At 38.4% G+C, this 19,676-nt stretch overlaps 1 protein-coding gene across 8 annotated transcripts in view; it reads left to right on the top strand.

The window, feature by feature from the left end:
* EXOC4 (exocyst complex component 4) overlaps positions 1–19,676 on the top strand; it is an 802,504-nt gene that overhangs the window by 211,187 nt on the left and 571,641 nt on the right. For all 8 annotated transcript variants that reach the window (XM_086395578.1, XM_086395579.1, XM_086395580.1 and 5 more), the window contains one exon: positions 13,160–13,305. In XM_086395578.1, coding sequence (XP_086251704.1) covers positions 13,160–13,305 — 146 coding nt within the window. The remainder of the gene's footprint in view (positions 1–13,159; positions 13,306–19,676) is intronic.

Genomic DNA, 19,676 nt, shown 5'->3' with positions numbered 1-19,676 from the left:
AATCCCATGGACAGAGAAGCCTGGTAGGCTGCAGTCCATGGAGTCGCACAGAGTCGGACATGACTGAAGTGACTTAGGAGCTTAGCAATAAACAAAAAATCATGAAAATGCTATAGGATCTAAAATGCATAGAGGAAAAACTGACAATTGAAATCAGTGAAAAATTCAACAATTGTAAAGTTGAAGATTTCAATACTCTTTTAAAATAGTGAATCAACTGGACAGAAAACCAATAAAACTTGAACTGTACTATCAAGCACCATGACTTAACATGACATATGGTACCCCTAACTACCACCATCAGAATACAGATTCTTTTATGTACATTGACTATCATGGTAGATCATGGACTATGACGTTCATGTCTCAGTACATTTAAAAGGATTGAAATGACAAAAAGTATGTTCTCCATCCATAACAATTAAATAAACAACAGGAAGAAATTTTGGCACGTCTCAAAATATTTTTAAGTAAAACAACAAAGTTCTAAATACACCGTGGGTGTAAGAAGAAAGACCTAAGATCAACAATCAAAGTTTGTACGCTAAGATCTTGAAAAAGGAGGGGGAAAAATGAAACCCAAAGCAAGCAGAAGGACAAAAATGATAAAGATTAGAGTGAAAAATCAGCAGAAAATTAAAAAAAAAGTAATGATGTTAAAATTGGTTCTTTGAGAAGATCAAAAACTAATAAATCTTTAGACTGATAAATTAAAAAGGGGAGAAGTCTCAAAAAATGATGAAATTAGGAGTGAAAGAGAAGGCATCATTGTAGACTGTATAAAAGTTAAAAAGATTGTGATGAATAACCCGAGTTAGACAACTTAGATGAGCTGGACAAATTCCTAGAAAGAAAGAAGATACTGAAACTAGTTCAGGAAGAAATAGAAAATCTAAACTGTCCTATAGTAAATATAGGCATTCCCCATTTTACAGCAGTTTGCTTAATTGAGCTTTGCAGACATTGCATTTTTTAAAAATTGGAGGTTTGTGCAGTCCTATGTTGAGGAAGTCTGTTGGTGCTATATGTTCAGTAGCATTATTTTAAAATTACAGTATGTACATTTTTTCAGACATAGTGCTATTGTACATGTATAGTGTAAACATACATTTTGCATGCTCTTTGAAACAAAATCATGTGACTTGCTTTATTGCTATATTCACTATATTGGAATGGTCTGGAACTGAACTCACAGTATCTTCAAGTTATGCCTATAAATTAAATAATTAAAAAGATTTCCTGCACATACATACGTATACAAGTATTTTGTCAAGCATTTGAAGAAGAAATAATACCAATTTCTGTTTTGGACAACAGAGATGAGGAAACATTTTTCAGCATATGCTGTGAGTCCATTGTTACCTTGATAAAAATTTGAGATAGCAGAGGAAACTATAGGTCAATGTCCTTTGTGAACGTAGATGCAACAACCTCAAATGAAGTACTAACAAATTGAGTCCTTTAACATATGAACTGTGTTGTGTACCACAGTTAACTGGGATTTATCAGAAAAAAAATCAATGAATGTAATATGCCATAGTCATGGAATAATGGGAAAACCCACGCAATTATCTCAGTAGATACTGGAAAGCACTTGATACCCACTGATGACTGAAAAGACAAAACCAAAACCTTTTAGCAAACTAGTACTAGAAAGGAACTTTCTCAATCTAATAAAAGGCTCTGTAAAAAACCTGTAACATAATAAGGGAAATTTTTGGAATGTTAGAAGTATTTTAAAATGACTGTGGTGATGGTTGCACAACCTATACATTTACCTAAACACTGTTGAACTGTACATGACAATTATGGTGTGTAAATTGTGCCCCAACAATGCTGTTCTAAAAATAAAGGGTAAGACTGGCTGAATGGATACAAAAACAAGACCCCTACATATGTTGTCTACAAGAGACCCACCTCAAAACAGGGGACACATACAGACTGAAAGTGAAGGGCTGGAAAAAGATTTTCCATGCAAATTGGGACCAAAAGAAAGCAGGAGTCACAATACTCGTATCAGATAAATTAGACTTTAAAACAAAGGCTGTGAAAAGAGACAAAGAAGGTCACTACATAATGATCAAAGGATCAATCCAAGAAGAAGATATAACAATTATAAATATATATCCACCCAACATGGGAGCACCGCAGTATGTAAGACAAATGCTAACAAGTATGAACAGAGAAATTAACAATAACACAATAATAGTGGGAGACTTTAATACCCCACTCACACTTATGGATAGATCAACTAAACAGAAAATTAACAAGGAAAAAAAAAAAAAACATGTATCTATAAAGTTCACTAAAGCAAAGCACAGTAAAATGAGGTATGGCAATAAAAGGCGTTAAATTTATCAAATAGAAATAAATAAATAAAGTGCTGAAAAATTACAAAAAAAAAAAAAAAAAAGAAAATCCAGCCTGGCATAGGGTGGTAGTTGGAAGAAGGAACAGTGTTTTTATAGCCTCTTCAAATAATTGTGGATATTCTGCTTTTATGTAACACCAAAACTTGACAAGCAATAGTTTCTTAAAGATTCATTGCAATGTGGAATCTGAAATCAGATGAACTTTTTATATTCTGTTACATTAAAGTACATTAGTGTATCTTGAATTTTGAATGGATCTTTTAATCATGCATGATTTTGTATCAGTTTGCATTGGTCATTTGAAAAATATTGAGTCATTGAGTAATTTGGATCTTTCAAATGTTTACACATTTCAGCATGCATGTGTTCACTACTAATCTCATCAGAAAGTTCTTTCTGTTGGTATATACTTACTGGAATTTCCGAGCCACAGGAAATAAGAATATAAGGCAATGACAACTCGTTTTCCCAAGTACTGTTCCTAATTCATAATGCCACAAACAATTTTATAGGAGAGCTCAATATTTTTTTCCTAGAACTTGATAATTTTGAACACTGGTGTAAAAGAGTATCTTGCTGTGGTCTTGATCTGCCTTTTTCTGATAATGAATTTGAGTAACTTTTCATATTTATTCTTATAAATATGAATATATAAGAATAAAAATTCTCATATATTCAAAAAAAAAAAAAAGACGCTTACTCCTTGGCAGGAAAGTTATGACCAACCTAGATAGCATATTCAAAAGCAGAGACATCACTTTGCCAACAACAACAAAAATAAATAAATAAAAATAAAGGATAAAATCAGGTTACAAATATTCAAAAATATATGTCCTTCACAGTATCCTTCAGAGAACTCCTAGACAAACACTTAACAGTCCTAATGGAAGTTAATTAGTGTATAAATCAAGGAAATCTCATCAGCATTATTTCCCCTTTCACAATTATGTATTTGAGGGTGCATATGAATATTCATATGCTTCACAAGGGATTATATTCCAAACTAAATTTATTGTTCCTATCAAACTCATTGTTACTGCCTTCCTGATCGTTGTTCATGGAACAATATTTTTTTAGTCCCTTGAATATGCAGTCTTTTTTGCCATTTTAAAACTTGTCTTCTTTCCTTCTAGAGTAGCTGGTTAAATTTTTTTCATATTTTTTCTAGACATCAACTCAGAAATGTATGCCTAATTGTAAAATCTCATTGCCACTACTTTAGCTTAAAATCCTTTTTATTTTTTAAAATTCATCTTGGTAGGTTTTTTTCCTTGTCCCCTCCTTTTATCTTATTTCCTTAATCATTCATTTTTCCCCTGCAAATCCCATTGCCTTCTAATCTATTATTGTATATGCTAGCAGATTAATTTACTTAGAGTATATCCATCAACATTTTATTTACCCGTTGAAAGCTTTTTCCTGCCTCCTCATTCTGTACTTGACTTCAATACTGGGGTTACAGACCCTGAGAAGTTTGTGAATTTACCACCTTTCCAGGCTCATCTCTCAGGCTTCATTTTTATGTTACCTGAACTATTTTGTAGTTAACTGAAGACACCTGAAATTTCCTTTTCTTTCTGCCTTATTTTTTGCTTTTTATACATTATAAGATTATATTTTTGTCCTATACTGCCGTGATCTTGAAACTCTTTATTGTCCTTTGCATGCTCAATCGCTTCAGTCATGTCCGACTCTTTGCAGCCCTATAGGCTGTGGCCCACCAGGCTCCGCTTGTCCATGGGATTCTTCCAGACAAGAATACTGGAGTGGGATGCCTTGCCCTCCTCCTGGGAATCCTTCCGACCCAGAAATCAAACCCGTGTCTCCTGTGTCTGCATTGCAGGCGGATTCTTTACCCACTGAACCACCTGGATGGGAGCAATCTTATCCTTCTATAAATGCTCACAACAATTTCTTTGACCCAATGCTTTCTACTTTCTCTCTTGTGTTGTAGTCATTCTTGTGTCTGTATGACTAGATAAGCACATTGAGGGAAGGATTGATTGATTTGGCTTGATTTGACTTTTAATTCCCTTAAAGTTTTAATTTATATGTAGTAAAATTCACTTGTTTTGATATTAGGATTTTTTTTTTTTCAGTCTTGATTTCATATCCAGGACAATATGTTGCATATTTTACATATTAAGTAAATATGTTTAAAGTAAATGAAACCTTTCTTTTAAAATTGGGATTTCTTTGTTAAAAACTCTTCTTTTGAGGGGACTGAGGAGCTAAATGTCTCTTTGAGACTTACCAGGAATTTGACAGAGGACCGGAAAGTACTTGTGTAACTCTTGGAATTTTTTGGTTTCTTTTACTTTGAACACTAAGGAACTGTTCACAAGACCATATACATAGTAGTCTTAATGATACAATTGCCACTGATAATGAGTATAGTTAAGCAGGCAGCCTTTTATTTGCAGAATGACTGGTTTTCTTATGGCAGAATATTTTAGTCTTTATATAATAGGGAAATAAGACTGCTATTTTCAAAAGATAACTTTTTCTGTTTTTCTTTGTTACAAATATTTTACTCATTAGCAACCTTATGGGGGAAACCTGATAGTTTTTAGTAATTGTAAATAGTGGTCCTCATTTTTTAAACTGTCATTACATTGTTTCAGTCTTACTGTTTAGTGTGTCTGGAATCAAGGTGACAGTCTGAGGGGTGTACTACTCTGATTTTGCTCCTCCTCTTCCTCCGGATTTCTCAAATTCTGGACATCCTGGTCTCCCTTTACCTGGGCCTTGTGTCCACCATCCAGAGAGCCTGGAGTTTCTGCGTGGCTTCTACTCTTACTCCATGGTCCCTGGAAGGGTTCTCTGGGGAAAAGCCGAGAGAGCTCACCTAGTGTGCTTCCTTTCTTCCAGGGGTCATAACCAAAGGTACTGCCTAATTTGGTTCCTCTCCAGGGTCTTCAACTTCTGTTTTTTTTAAATGTTTTTTTTTTTTTTTTTTTTCAGCTTTTATAATTATTATCAGTATGAGGGTTAATCCATTGAAAGTCACTTTGCTGTTCCTAGAACAGAAACTCCTGGGCATCTGTATTTTAAAAGAGCAGATTATTAAAAACTGCAGTATTTATTATAGGCATATACAAGGTACCACATAAGGAAGTTGAGCCTTAGTTCATAGTGGGAGCTCAAGGTGATTTTTTTTTTTCTTTCACCTTAGTACTGCTGCTGTCATGCAGTAATCTAATTCTCAGATTCATGGTCGGGAGGGGGCTGGTAGGGGACACAAATACAGTATGGCTTTGACATAAATCATTGAACATATGAAGGTTGTAATCCGGAGAATCGCTCTCCTAGTTGCAGAGGTTGAAATCTGTGCAAACCACTACTACTACTACTGTTTTCATAAGATACAGTGTTTTACAAAAATTGTATTTGTGATATTAATGTTGCTAGATGCATATTAGTATATTATTAGTATATATTCATTTATACATAGAATATATACATAGAATATATTCTGTATACATAGAATATACACATAGATGCATATTAGTGTATATTCATTTATCCAGAGATAGCTTAGTGAAGAAACATAGACTCATTCAGATTATCATAAGGAAATAAGGAAAACATACTGAAGACTGTAAGGATATATTGCGGGACCCAAGGGTAGAAAGTCTAAGACCTTATCAGATCAGTTTGAGACCTTTGCACTGTGGAAAACTTAGTTTGCAAACTGTGAATCTCTCTCCTGTGAGTCTTCTCTTTCTCTCTGGCCCTCTGGTTCATTCTTTATTCTTTCTGTGCAGATGGGCTTTCTGTGATTTTTCATCCACATGGTGAAAGATGATTGCCCCAGGGTATTTACATCTCCTCACGTTCACCAGCACAGACTGTGTCCCACTAACACAGAGAAATCTGACTAGCTGATTGAGGGTTGGCTGTTTGCCTGGCAAAGTAGGCTCTGACATAGAGACATCCCAGGGTACAGGCCTGGCTCCTCCCAAGTCCATTAATGGTTGGGAAACAGTCCTTATGTGAGGCGAGCATTTTGTAAGCTGAAAGACACTAAAAAGGATCAGTATCTAGAAGGATCTCGATGTTTCACAAAGTAGCTAGTTGGGTAAATGGAGAAGCTGATAACAGGAGATGTGTTAATTCTAAGTCTGTAAATCTCGCATTTATTTAAAAACAAAATTCTCCATGTATAACCACAAGCAGCCATAGTTAATATGTTAAATAAAGAGGACTGTATAGTAAATGAGGGATTCGTTCAGAATGATGTTTTCAATGTTAGAGCATGTTATAATTCTCAACATCTTGGCCCTGCTTTATATATCATGGAATTTCTGACTAGCATCTTAGCAACTGCTAATCAGTATTCTAGCAGAAGAGATGCTTGACCATCCCAGTTTGTATGCTCTGCTAAAGCATTATATTTCTTTGCTTCTACCACAGAACCATCTAACATACCAGATACTCAGTAAATACATTTGAATCATGATATCACTGGTATATATAGATTTTTCAGGTACTTTTCAATTATACTTTCTTATTTCTTGTCTTCAGTTATTATTAAGTTGAACAGAAAGGTGGGGTTTTTCCATAATACCATATAGGAAAACCCCAAACAAACATTTTGGCCAACTCAATACAAATGAACACCTTTTAAGTTAAACTTAAAGCACAGATATTAATTATGCCTTTTAATTTTTTGAACTCTTGATCAAGAAGAAATAGTACTTCCTGGTACTTACAAAGAGAAAAGAGATGCATGTCTGAAATAAGAAGGAATGTAAAGCCAAGAAGAATTATCTTCTGCAGATTTTCTGTGGGCAGAATGTATTTGATACTATATGAATGCTCTTTGACCCCGGAATTCCAATCTTGGGTGATTTTCCCCAGGCAAAAGACAAGCTGTATGGCTTATTTCTTTTCATAAAAATGGAAATTTGAACTCATCCGTGAGCACTTAGGAAATTTATGTACAATTTCGAAGATGCAGTATGTTATCCACAATGATGTAAAATCACCAAGAAATGATATGGTTATATTTTAATACCAAGCATCTGGTGTTTGTGTCAAGACTCTGTAGTAGAAGATTTAACCTAATTCAGACACATTACAGGCATCTTAGAGTAGGGGCTATTTGTTCTTTGAGATATTAAAAAATATTACACCTTTGCCAATTTGAGTGTCAACATAAAACTTTACCTGTTTTAAAGCAGTATTTTTCAGCTGGTGGTGAATGTTATTAGGAAAAAGAGGGAAACACAACGAAGGAAGCAGACACCACAAAGCCTGTGGTTAAAATCGCACCTCTCCCTTTGTTACTTTATTCACAGTGTACGTTTTTATACTCTGGACTCATTTATAGGTCTCTTTCTGCTTTGGAGACTATCACTAATTTGCATCTAACAACATATATACATCAAGGCTGGAGAAGGCAATGGCACCCCACTCCAGTACTCTTGCCTGGAAAATCCCATGGACAGAGGAGCCTGGTGGGCTGCAGTCCATGGGGTCACTGAGAGTCGGATATGACTGAGCGACTTCACTTTCACTTTTCTCTTTCATGCACTGGAGAAGGAAATGGCAACCCACTCCAGTATTCTTGCCTGGAGGATCCCAGGGACGGCGGAGCCTGGTGGGCTGCTGTCTCTGGGGTCGCACAGAGTTGTACATGACTGAAGCGACTTAGCATAGCATAGCATAGCGTACATCAAGGCTTCTCATCACTTGCTTTTCAAAAAATTCATTGGTTCCCTGTATTTTTTGATTCACTGGTATGTTGCATGGCTCTGTGGTAGAAGTAAAGAAATATAATGCTTTAAGGAACATAAAAGTTCCTCCTATTTATTAATGGTGAGACATCTTTTCATTAGACAATAGCTAATAGTATTGGGCAGTTTTGGATGAATACTTATTTACTGATATGTAAAGTGGGTACTTTACATACACATTTACACAACATTCAGAAAACGAAGATCATGGCATCTGGTCCCATCACTTCATGGGAAATAGATGGGGAAACAGTGGAAACAATGTCAGACTTTATTTTTCTGGGCTCCAAAATCACTGCAGATGGTGACTGCAGCCATGAAATTAAAAGACGCTTACTCCTTGGAAGGAAAGTTATGACCAACCTAGATAGCATATTGAAAAGCAGAGACATTACTTTGCCAACAAAGATTCGTCTAGTCAAGGCTATGGTTTTTCCTGTGGTCATGTATGGATGTGAGAGTTGGACTGTGAAGAAAGCTGAATGCCGAAGAATTGATGCTTTTGAACTGTGGTGTTGGAAAAGACTCTTGAAAGTCCCTTGAACTGCAAGGAAATCCAACCAGTCCATTCTGAAGGAGATCAGCCCTGGGATTTCTTTGGAAGGAATGATGCTAAAGCTGAAACTGCAGTACTTTGGCCACCTCATGCGAAGAGTTGACTCATTGGAAAAGACTCTGATGCTGGGAGGGATTGGGGGCAGGAGGAGAAGGGGATGACAGAGGATGAGATGGCTGGATGGCATCACTGACTCTATGGATGTGAGTCTGAGTGAACTCCGGGAGTTGGTGATGGACAGGGAGGCCTGGCATGCTGCAATTCATGGGTTCGCAAAGAGTTGGACACGACTGAGCGACTGATCTGATCTGAAAGTGGGTACTTGAGGAGCTCAGAAAAGGAGACAGCTCATTTCCAGTGGCCTGGGAAAGGAGTTGTTGAAGAGAAAATATTGGAACTGTTTTTTGGAAGGGTCTGTTAGGAGAGAGGGTAGTCTAGGATAGACATTCCAGAAATGAGAAGGCCCAGGCATATACAGGGGAAAGTTAAGTGTGTGATCTTGATTGGAGTGCTGGTTTCATCTTAAGGAGAATAAGATATGATTGGAATATTGAGGTCAGATTGTTGTAAATGATGAGATTAAGAGTCTTGTGATGGTAGCAGCAACTGTGTTTGTTTTTTATTTTTTTTCTGTATGATTTTTATTGGAGTCGAGTTGATATTGTATAAGTTTCAGGTATACAGCAAAGTGAATCAGTTATACATATATACATCAGCTCTTTTTTAGATTTTTTTTTCCCAGGTAGGCCATTACAGAGTACCTAGCAGAGTTCCTGTGCTATACAGTAGGTTCTTCTTAGTTGCCTATTTTATGTGGGCTTCTCTGGTGTCTCAGATGGTAAAAGAATTCACCTGCAATGCAGGAGACCCGGGTTTGATCCCTGGGTCAGAACCATCCCCCGGAAAAAGGAATGGCAACCCACTCCAGTATTCTTGCCTGGCGAATCCCATGGACAGAGGAGCCTGGTGGGGTGCAGTCCAGGGGTCGCACAGAGTCAGACACAACTGAGTGACTAACACTTTCACTTTTTTCTTTTTTTCAGTGTGTATATGTCAGTCCTAATTGCCTTTTGCCCCCTGGTAACTGTGCGTGTTTGTTTTCTACATCTGTAACTCTATTTCTCTTTTGTAGATAAAGTCACTTTTACACTTTTTTGGAGCAACTTTTTTTTTAAGGAAGATCACTCTATTGAAGGTGTAGGAGGATTGGAAGAATAAGAGATGGGAGACAGAAAACTCAATGAGGAAAACTGCATGAGTTGAACTAACGTGGTGACTGTCAGAATGGACCAGAAGGGGCAACCTCATTGAGTTGAGAAAGAGAGATTAATGAATTTGGGCACTAACTCCTTTGTGAATACAAAGGATAAGGGAATGTATTAAGGATTGTTCTGAAGTTTTAAACCTGGAGATCAGTGACAGTAAGAAAATACTAAACAGAAAGTTGAAAGAAGAAATTACTAATTTTTATGGGAAGATGATTTAGGTTTCAGAATTTAGGATTGATTTTATGTGAAATAAGTGAATAGGTCAGGCATGAAGTCACAGATGTAGGATTGAAGCTTGGGAGAGAAATGAGGGATAAAGACCACATTATGGTAGGGGACATAATATATGTGGAGACTGCTTTTTAAAGTTTAGAACCAAAAGACAGGAAAAAAGATAATAGATTGTGAGAACCAAAGGAAGATATTTGTCACCAGAAAAATGTATTAGAAATAGTATATTTGTATAGATAGAAAGGGAGAAGCTGGTGAATAGAAAGACTAAGAATCCTGAGCTCTAATAATTAAGGGGATGTGGAGAAAAAGAACAATGATCATAAAATACCTGGATTTTAAGGATGCTGCTTAGTTATGTCCTGGTCAGTCAATATTTTATTATAAAAGGACAGTCATTGATTTATAGGACAATAATTACTTCAGAAGAATTACTTTGGTATAGTGTGGCTTTGGTAGAAACATAATTCTGTCATATTGGTGTAATGACCAACACTTAAGTGAAACCAGGGTATTTGTAGACATCATTCTGTGTTGAAATTTGAAAGATGTCAACAAGTTGAAATTCTTCTCTGATTTACTGACCTTCTTTTGATCACAGATTCCTGCAAACTTTATTAACATCAGTGCTAAATCTGCAAAATAATTGAGTCCCTCACTGGAATTGTTACTAGAGACCCAATTCAATTCTCTCTCTGACTGTTGTGCAATTTGGGTGATATATTAACAGAGATAGTACTTGTCATTATATTACTTCCTCAGCATACTGAGTAATACTCCAGGGACCTCATAAAGAAAAAAAACAAAACATTGACCAATCTCTTAACATGTTTCATTGTTTCCCAGTGAACTCTTTATTGTACAGAAAATCAAATGAAGTACATTTATTGTACAGAGGATGAAATAAAAGAAGCCCACAGGGGCTTCCCTGATGGCTTCAGTGGTAAAGAATCTGCCTGCCAGTGCAGGAAATGCAGGTTTGATCCTTGTGTCGGGAAGATCCCCTGGAGAAGGAAATGGCAACCCACTTCAGTATTCTTGCTGGGAAATCCCATGAGCCTGGTGGGCTACAGTCCATGGGTCTCAAAAATGTCAGAGACAACTTGGTGACTGAACAGCAACAACAAAAATCCATTCACTGACAGCTGCAATCCGTCTCAGTGATAGATTTTGTGCAGTTAGTGAGAGTGGACTGTCATGGGGAAGAAAACAGACTGGTGTGAACTAAACCTGAGTTGAAATCCTGACCTGTTACACTGTAAATATAAGACCTCAGGCTAGTTTCTACTTCCCTCCTTTTTTCCCTCTCCTTTTCTTTTGAGGTTTTTAAAGAGCATTTTAAAGCTCATAGTAAATTGTTGGGGAACATACAGAAAGTGAAAGTGAAAGTTGCTCAATTATGTCCGACTCTTTGCAACCTCATGGGCAATACAGTCCATGGAATTCTCCAGGCCAGAATACTGGAGTGGGTAGCCTATCCCTTCTGCAGGGGATCTTCCCAACCCAGGGATCAAACCCAGGTCTCCCGCATTGCAGGCAGATTCTTTACCAGCTGAGCCACAAGGGAAGCCCAAGAATACTGGAGTGGGTAGCCTATCCCTTCTTCAGAGAATCTGCCCAACCCAGGAATTGAACCGGGGTCTCCTGCATTGCAGGCGGATTCTTTACCAACTGAGCTATCAGGGAAGCCGGAGCGTACAGAAATTTCCTGTTAACTCCTGCTCCTCTACACCCATATGGGCTAGTTTTTTTAACACCACTAATTCTCAGTTTCCTCATCTCTAAATTAAAATTAGTAACACGTCATAGATTTGAGGATTGAGTAAGATCATGTTTCCAAAATGCCTGATATGTGATAAGTACTCAATAAGGTGTATGTGATCATAATAGAGACATGATTGGCTTTAAAATTTACTTGGAGCAGTATAGTCACAGATGCTTCATAAATGTTTTTTGATGATAATGCTTAATATGGTTCTCACACTTTGAATGAATGAATACACACACACACACACACACACACCCACCCATATGCAGGGATACTAGTGATATGGGATTTCAGTTCCGTCATGGATAGAATTGTTTGCCAACATGTACTGTTATACCACTTGGTTATCGTGAGATTGTAAATGTGGCAAGTGATTATAGAAGTGAGTTGATAGACTTTAGTCCCAGGTTAGATATTCTTAGGAACCGTGGTGATTTCTTTTCCAGATCTGCTGTTTTCTTTCTGAACAGTGGGGACTTTTTACTATACTTGTCTTAAAGATAGTACAACTGATTCTAGCCCAGGCCTCCGAACCCTTGAGGCTCTGAAGTGGATTCATTTTTATAAGCAGGACCTGATGGCAGTAGTGATTAAAAAAAAAAAAAAAAAAACCCTGTTGCTTTTGTTGCTTTGAAGCTCTGAAGATGAGTAGTGGCCCTCAAGATTATTTGCGGGTCAAGACCACTTAGTCCACTGTGGCCTCCGCTGGCCTGCTTGGCAGGTGTTTTAGGTTGCTGGTCCATTTCCTTGTCTATGTTCTGAGAACTGACCTCCCTGATAAGATTTTGTTCTTTAAATGAAGTAACACATCTAAATGGATTAGCCCCTTGCCTGCAACGTAGTAAGCGCTCAGTAAACATTACGGCATTACTGCTGATGCTACTATAATTTGGAATAATGAGGCTTAAATTATGACCGCAGGAGTATATTGCTTGACTCACCCAACTTCATGCCTGACACATAGTAGACCCTCAATAAAAACTTCCCATTTACCCCCACGTGCAAATGCCCACTATACCCTGTTCTCAGTTTTAGGCACAGGTAGCAAATCCATGACTTTTGGAACATAATGAATCTTTCCTTAGGTCTACTACTAGAAATAATGAATAGCTAGGTTAATACCCTTCTTAGTCAAGGAGGTTTTAGAATTAGGTCTTCATGGTTTTAAAACTGCATATCGTAAAGGTGCATGTTAATTTTAAGCTGTTTATTTGCTTGTACAGATGCTGTTGACTGAGTACTTGGATATGAAAAATACACGTACAGCCTCTGAACCATCAGCGCAGCTCAGTTATGCCAGCAGTGGACGCGACTGTGCAGCCTTTTTTGCCAAGAAGAAACCTCAAAGGCCAAAAAATTCTCTTTTCAAGTAAGTATCTCCCTGCTGGTAAGATAGATGTTCAGATGTGTTAGATCCAAGTTGAATGGTTTTCTACTTTATTAACAGTCATTATTTCATGCAGTTAAAGTTGCTTTGAAAGAATTATGGTAGCAATATATATTCCTCTTATATACTAAATATATATATTCAATTTTGTGTACTTTCGTCTTCTGTAAGAGGAGTGGCTATTTTGGACTATGGTTGCTGGACTATCTAAAACTTTTAATAATTTCTAGAATTCATTTCTGGGTATTTTTATATAAAATGAGAAATTCCCCTCTTGTTTCTGGGGAATTTTATATGGAATGAAAGGAAATGAAGTATTTTAGCCTTTGCAAAGGCCCCAAGTGCCAAGAAACAACCTTTGTTAATAAAGTCATAAAGCTAGCTAAGTAGTATTGGGTTTTACTTGAATTAATAAAAGAATAATGTGGACATTCTTTTTTCCTTATTATGACCAACTACCCTCCTCAGCAGGTCATAAGTTAGTGTCACTTGGTAACAGCTAATAGTTAATATAATTATTAACATTAATAGTAATAACAGTAACAGCTACCATTGCTCAGTGCTTACTATGTACCAGGCACTGTGATAAATGGGTTTCTCAGGAGAGTCTCAATTAATCATAATTTAATTCAGATTATATCAGATTTGGGCAGCAAGAGTAGTGGTTAATACTTCTGAGTCCTTACTAAGTGCTAGCCAAGGCATAAAGCTATTTTCAAGGATTATCTCATTTACTCATTCATATAAAAATCTTATGGGTGTGGGTACTATTTTTCATGCTCTTTTACACATGAAAAAAAAGTTGAGGCACTGACTCCTTCAGTTCAGTTCAGTCGCTCAGTTGTGTCCAACTCTTTGTGACCCCATAAATCGCAGCACACCAGGCCTCCCTGTCCATCACCAACTCCCAGAGTTCACCCAAACTCATGTGCATTGAGTTGGTGATGCCATCCAGCCATCTCATCCTCTGTCCTCCCCTTCTCCTCCTGCCCCCAGTTCCTCCCAGCATCAGGGTCTTTTCCAATGAGTCAGCTCTTCACATGAGGTGGCCTAAGTATTGGAGTTTCAGCCTCAGCATCAGTCCTTCCAATGAACACCCAGGACTGGTCTCCTTTAGGATGGACTGGTTGGATCTTCTTGCAGTCCAAGGGACTCTCAAGAGTCTTCTCCAACACCACAGTTCAAAAGTATCAATTTTTCGGCGCTCAGCTTTCTTCACAGTCCAACTCTCACATCCATACATGACCACTGGAAAAACCATAGCCTTGACTAGACGGACCTTTGTTGGCAAATGTCTCTGCTTTTCAGTATGCTATCTAGGTTGGTCATAACTTTGCTTCCAAGGAGTAAGCGTGTTTTAATTTCATGGCTTAGACACATACAATTTAGTAAAGAAGACCGACAAGTAAATACTTGGTGATAGTACCATGAGTGCATGGTATTGGTGGAGGCCATGAAGGGACTCCCAATCAAAATCAGCTCTTAAGCTTCTCAGGAGACAACTTACACCATCCTGGGAGCGAAGCCAGCCCTTCCCCTGAATTAACAGTGCTGTGGGAAACAAAGCCTACCAAACACTACTGGTATGGTGTGGTTCATTCTCATGGTCAATGACTTTCTCTGCTCAGCCCTAGTCAGAGGGGATTATTGAACAACATACATGGTAAAGAAAAAGCTCATTGGAAACTGAAGTCTATCAAAATTACACATGATCTAAATGCAGTGTGGTATCCTGGAACAGGAAAAGATTATTAGTGGAAAATTTTTGTGAGATTCAAATGAAGTGTGTAGTTCAATATCATACCCATGTTAATTTATTAGATGCAACAAAATGTTCTGCAATTATGTAAGACATTAACATTAGGGAGGGTTTGGGGTGAAAGGTATACAGCAGCTCTTTGTACCGTTTTGTATCTTTTCTATAAACTTGATTCCAAAATTCAGTTTTTTTTTTTAAAATTTAAAACTTGACACATAAGAGGTTAAGTTCTTTAAGTTAAGTTACATAAGGTCACATAACTAGCAAGTGGTAGAAACAGGATTTAAATCTTGGCTAACCTATGTTCTTGTGAGGATTAATAGATATTTAAAAGATCATATCTGAGCATGTAAAGTGAGTACAGAAATACATCCCAATGTTGTGAATTCCTACTTTTTAAATATTTGGAAGTCCAGTATCCTCTATTGATTCACTTTTGAGATTTGTTTTCTATCAGGTATTCATAGAGTTCTTAATCATTAAGGAAGGTTTCAACAGTTCATTTATTTTGGAGTCTTGAGGAGAGCAGATTTCCTGTGCCCAGACTGTAGTAAAATCCACTCTGTTTATTGAATTTGTTCTTTAAAAACAAACAAACAAAAAAAACCAGTTTTATTCACAGGTTGTTTGCAGTAGGAGTTAAAATGCTTTAGTCTGCAAGTAACATAGGACCCCAAGTGAATAGGTTAACTTGTAAGAAGGTTATTACCTCACACGTAAGTGTGACTGTAGAGGATTCCTCAATTCACCAATACAGTGTCATCAAGGACTCGGTCCTTTCCTTTTCTCTTTGCATTCAGTCCCACTCCAGTAAAAATGGTGGTGTCAAGGAAACTGTGTGATTCATCCCACAAATCTTTTTCTTTTTAAATTAATAGGCTTAATTTTTTATAGCCATTTTAGATTTGCAGAAAAATTGATTTCCCTTATGTACAGAGATTTTCCTTATGTTCCTCTGCTCCACAGTTTCTCCTCTGATTAACATCTTGCTTAGGCGTGGCACATTAGTTACACTGAGGAACCAACATTGATACATCATTATTAAAGTTCTTTGTTATATTAGCATTCACTCTCTGTGTTATATAGTTGCACTGGTTTGGAGAAATACATGATGTCATGTGTCTACCATTATCCTATCTAACAGAGTAACTTCACTGTCCTAAATATCCTGTTTTTCACTTACTCATTCCTCCTCCCTTTCCTTACTGCCGAACCCCTAGAAATGAATGATCTTTTTTTGTTTTTAAACTGTCTCTGTAGTTTGCTCTTTCTAGAAGGTCTTAAAGACAATACCCAGTCTTTTCAGAGTGGCTTCTTTCACATGTAATGTTCATCCGTGTCTTTTTGTGGCATCTTTTGTGTTGCTAAATAATACTAGTTTTGTGACCGTACCACAGTTTTCCCTTTCAGTCATTGAGAGACATCTTGGTTGCTTCCAGCTTCTGGCAGTCATGGATAAAGTTGTGATACAGATTCGTGTGCAGGGTTTAGTGTCAGTGTCCGTATTTGACTCATTTGGGTAAACGCCCCGGAGCGTGATTGCTGGATCACATGGTAGGACTGTGTTTTAACTTTTTAAGACGCCATGGAACTGCCTTCTGAAATGGCTTTAGCATTTCAAATCCTTTTTAATTCATGAGTAGTGGTTAGTCATCCATTTGTTCATGTTTTCTGCCAGGGGCAAAGCCCCTCTGCAAGCCCATTCCTGAACCAGTCACTGGCAAGGGGAAGGAGACCATGGTGACTGTCTTTAAAGCAGTCAGAGTTTATCTTTGGTAAGAGGTCTCCAGCTGGAGAGGGGGCCCCTTCCCCTGAGCTTCCTGCTGAGTGAAGAGGGACGGAGGACACAGATGCCCAGATAAAATTAAGGCTGTGCCAGCAAGCAAGATATCATGGGAGAAAGGTGGTTGATGGAGGCAGCTAAGACTGCCTCAGGTGCTGCCTAAGGCCTACTGTGGCTGCTGCTGCTGCTAAATCACTTCAGTTGTGTCCGACTCTGTGTGACCCCACAGACAGCAGCCCACCAGGCTCCCCCGTCCCTGGGATTCTCCAGGCAAGAACACTGGAGTGGGTTGCCATTTCCTTCTCCAATGCATGAAAGTGAAAAGTGAAAGTAAAGTCGCCCAGTCGTGTCCGACCCTTAGTGATCCCATGGACTGCAACCTACCAGGCTCCTCCGTCCATGGGATTTTCCAGGCGAGAGTACTGGAGTGGGCTGCCATTGCCTTCTCCTGTTAGGCCTTTTCTTTCCTCCCTCCCCTGCCTTCCTTCCTCCAACCCTCCTCATCCTCCTCTTCCCTCCTGAAGCTCAGCTGACCATTTTCACTCTATGCATATTGCCAAAAGCAAGGTGTTTAGATTTCATACTGTCACCCCTCACCCCTAACTGTGAACATCAGACCACATAAGCATTTTTAGACACTTAACCAATCTTGAAATTGTGGTTTTGGAAAACATAAGTTATTGGAAGTGAGTAAATGAACTTAAATCATTACACGTTTGTTATTATTGCATAATAATAGAATGAAGGGAAGGAGCCAAAGCAAAAACAATACCCAGTTGTGGATGTGACTGGTGATAAAAGCAAGGTCCGATGCTGTAAAGGGTAATGTTGCATAGGAACCTGGAATGTCAGGTCCATGAATCAAGGCAAATTGGAAGTGGTCAAACAGGAAATGGCAAGAGTGATCGTCGACATTTTAGGAATCAGCAAACTAAAAAGGACTGGGATGGGTGAATTTAACTTGGATGACCATGATATCTATACTGTGGGCAGGAATCCCTTAGAAGAAATGGAATAGCCATCATGGTCAACAAAATAGTCTAAAATGCAGTACTTGGATGCAATCCCAAAAATTACAGATCTCTGTTCGTTTCCAAGGCAAACCATTCAATATCACAGTAATCCAAGTCTGTGCCCCAACCAGTAATGCTGAAGAAGCTGAAGTTGAACGGTTCTATGAAGACCTACAAGACCTTTTAGAACTAACACCCAAAAAAGATGTCCTTTTCATTCATTATAGGGGACTGGAATGCAATAGTAGGAAGTCAAGAAATACCTGGAGTAACAGGCAAATTTGGCCTTGGAATACGGAATGAAGCAGGGCAAAGACTAATAGAGTTTTGCCAAGAGGACGCACTTATCATAACAAACACCCTCTTCCAACAACACAAGAGAAGACTCTACACATGGACATCACCAGATGGTCAACACCGAAATCAGATTGATTATAGTCTTTGTAGCCAAAGATGGAGAAGCTCTATACAGTCAGCAAAAACAAGACTGGGAGCTGACTGTGGCTCAGACCATGAACTTTTTATTGCCAAATTCAGACTTAAATTGAAGAAAGTAGGGAAAACCACTAGACCATTCAGGTATGACCTAAATCAAATCCCTTATGATTATACAGTGGAAGTGAGAAATAGATTTAAGGGCCTAGATCTGATAGACAGAGTGCCTGATGAACTATGGACTGAGGTTCATGACATTGTACAGGAGACAGGGATCAAGACCATCCCCAAGGAAAAGAAATGCAAAAAAGCAAAATGGCTGTCTGAGGAGGCCTTACAAATAGCTGTGAAAAGAAGAGACGCAAAAAGCAAAGGAGAAAAGGAAAGATATAAGCATCTGAATGCAGAGTTCCAAAGAATAGCAAGGAGAGATAAGAAAGCCTCCCTCAGTGATCAATGCAAAGAAATAGAGGAAAACAACAGAATGGGAAAGACTACAGATCTCTTCAAGAAAATTAATGATACAAAGGAAACATTTCATGCAAAGATGGGCTCAATAAAAGACAGAAATGGTATGGACCTAACAGAAGCAAAAGATATTAAGAAGAGGTGGCAAGAATACACAGAAGATGTGCACCAAAAAGATCTTCACGACCCAGATAATCATGATGGTGTGATCACTGACCTAGAGCCAGGCATCCTGGAATGTGAAGTCAAGTGGGCCTTAGAAAGCATCACTATGAACAAAGCTAGTGGAGGTGATAGAATTCCAGTGAGCTATTTGAAATCCTGAAAGATGATGCTGTGAAAGTGCTGCACTCAATATGCCAGCAAATTTGGAAAACTCAGCAGTGGCCACAGGACTGGAAAAGGTCAGTTTTCATTCCAATCCCAAAGAAAGGCAATGCCAAGAATGCTCAAACTACCACACAGTTGCACTCATCTCACACGCTAGTAAAGTAATCCTCAACATTCTCCAAGCCAGGCTTCAGCAATATGTGAACTGTGAACTTCCTGATGTTCAAGCTGGTTTTAGCAAAGGCAGAGGAACCAGAGATCAAATTGCCAACATCTGATACGGCTTCTGCTGCTAAGTCACTTCAGTCATGTCCGACTCTTTGTGACCCCGAAGACGGCAGCCAGCAGGCTCCCCCGTCCCTGGGATTCTCCAGGCAAAAACACTGGAGTGGGTTGCCATTTCCTTCTCCAATGCATGAAAGTGAAAAGTGAAAGTGAAGTTGCTCAGTTGTGTCTGACCCTCAGTGACCCATGGACTGCAGCCCACCAGGCTCCTCCGTCCATGGGATTTTCCAGGCAGGAGTACTGGAGTGGGGTGCCATTGCCTCCTCTGGCCAACATCCGC

The sequence above is a fragment of the Bos grunniens genome, chromosome 4 (genome assembly GCF_055505025.1).
Source record: "Bos grunniens cultivar Pamir isolate PY7600 chromosome 4, Bosgru_T2T1.0, whole genome shotgun sequence".
NCBI lineage: Eukaryota > Metazoa > Chordata > Mammalia > Artiodactyla > Bovidae > Bos > Bos grunniens.
The sequence above is the reverse complement of the archived record's forward strand: the minus strand, read 5'-3'. Positions and strand labels throughout refer to the sequence as shown.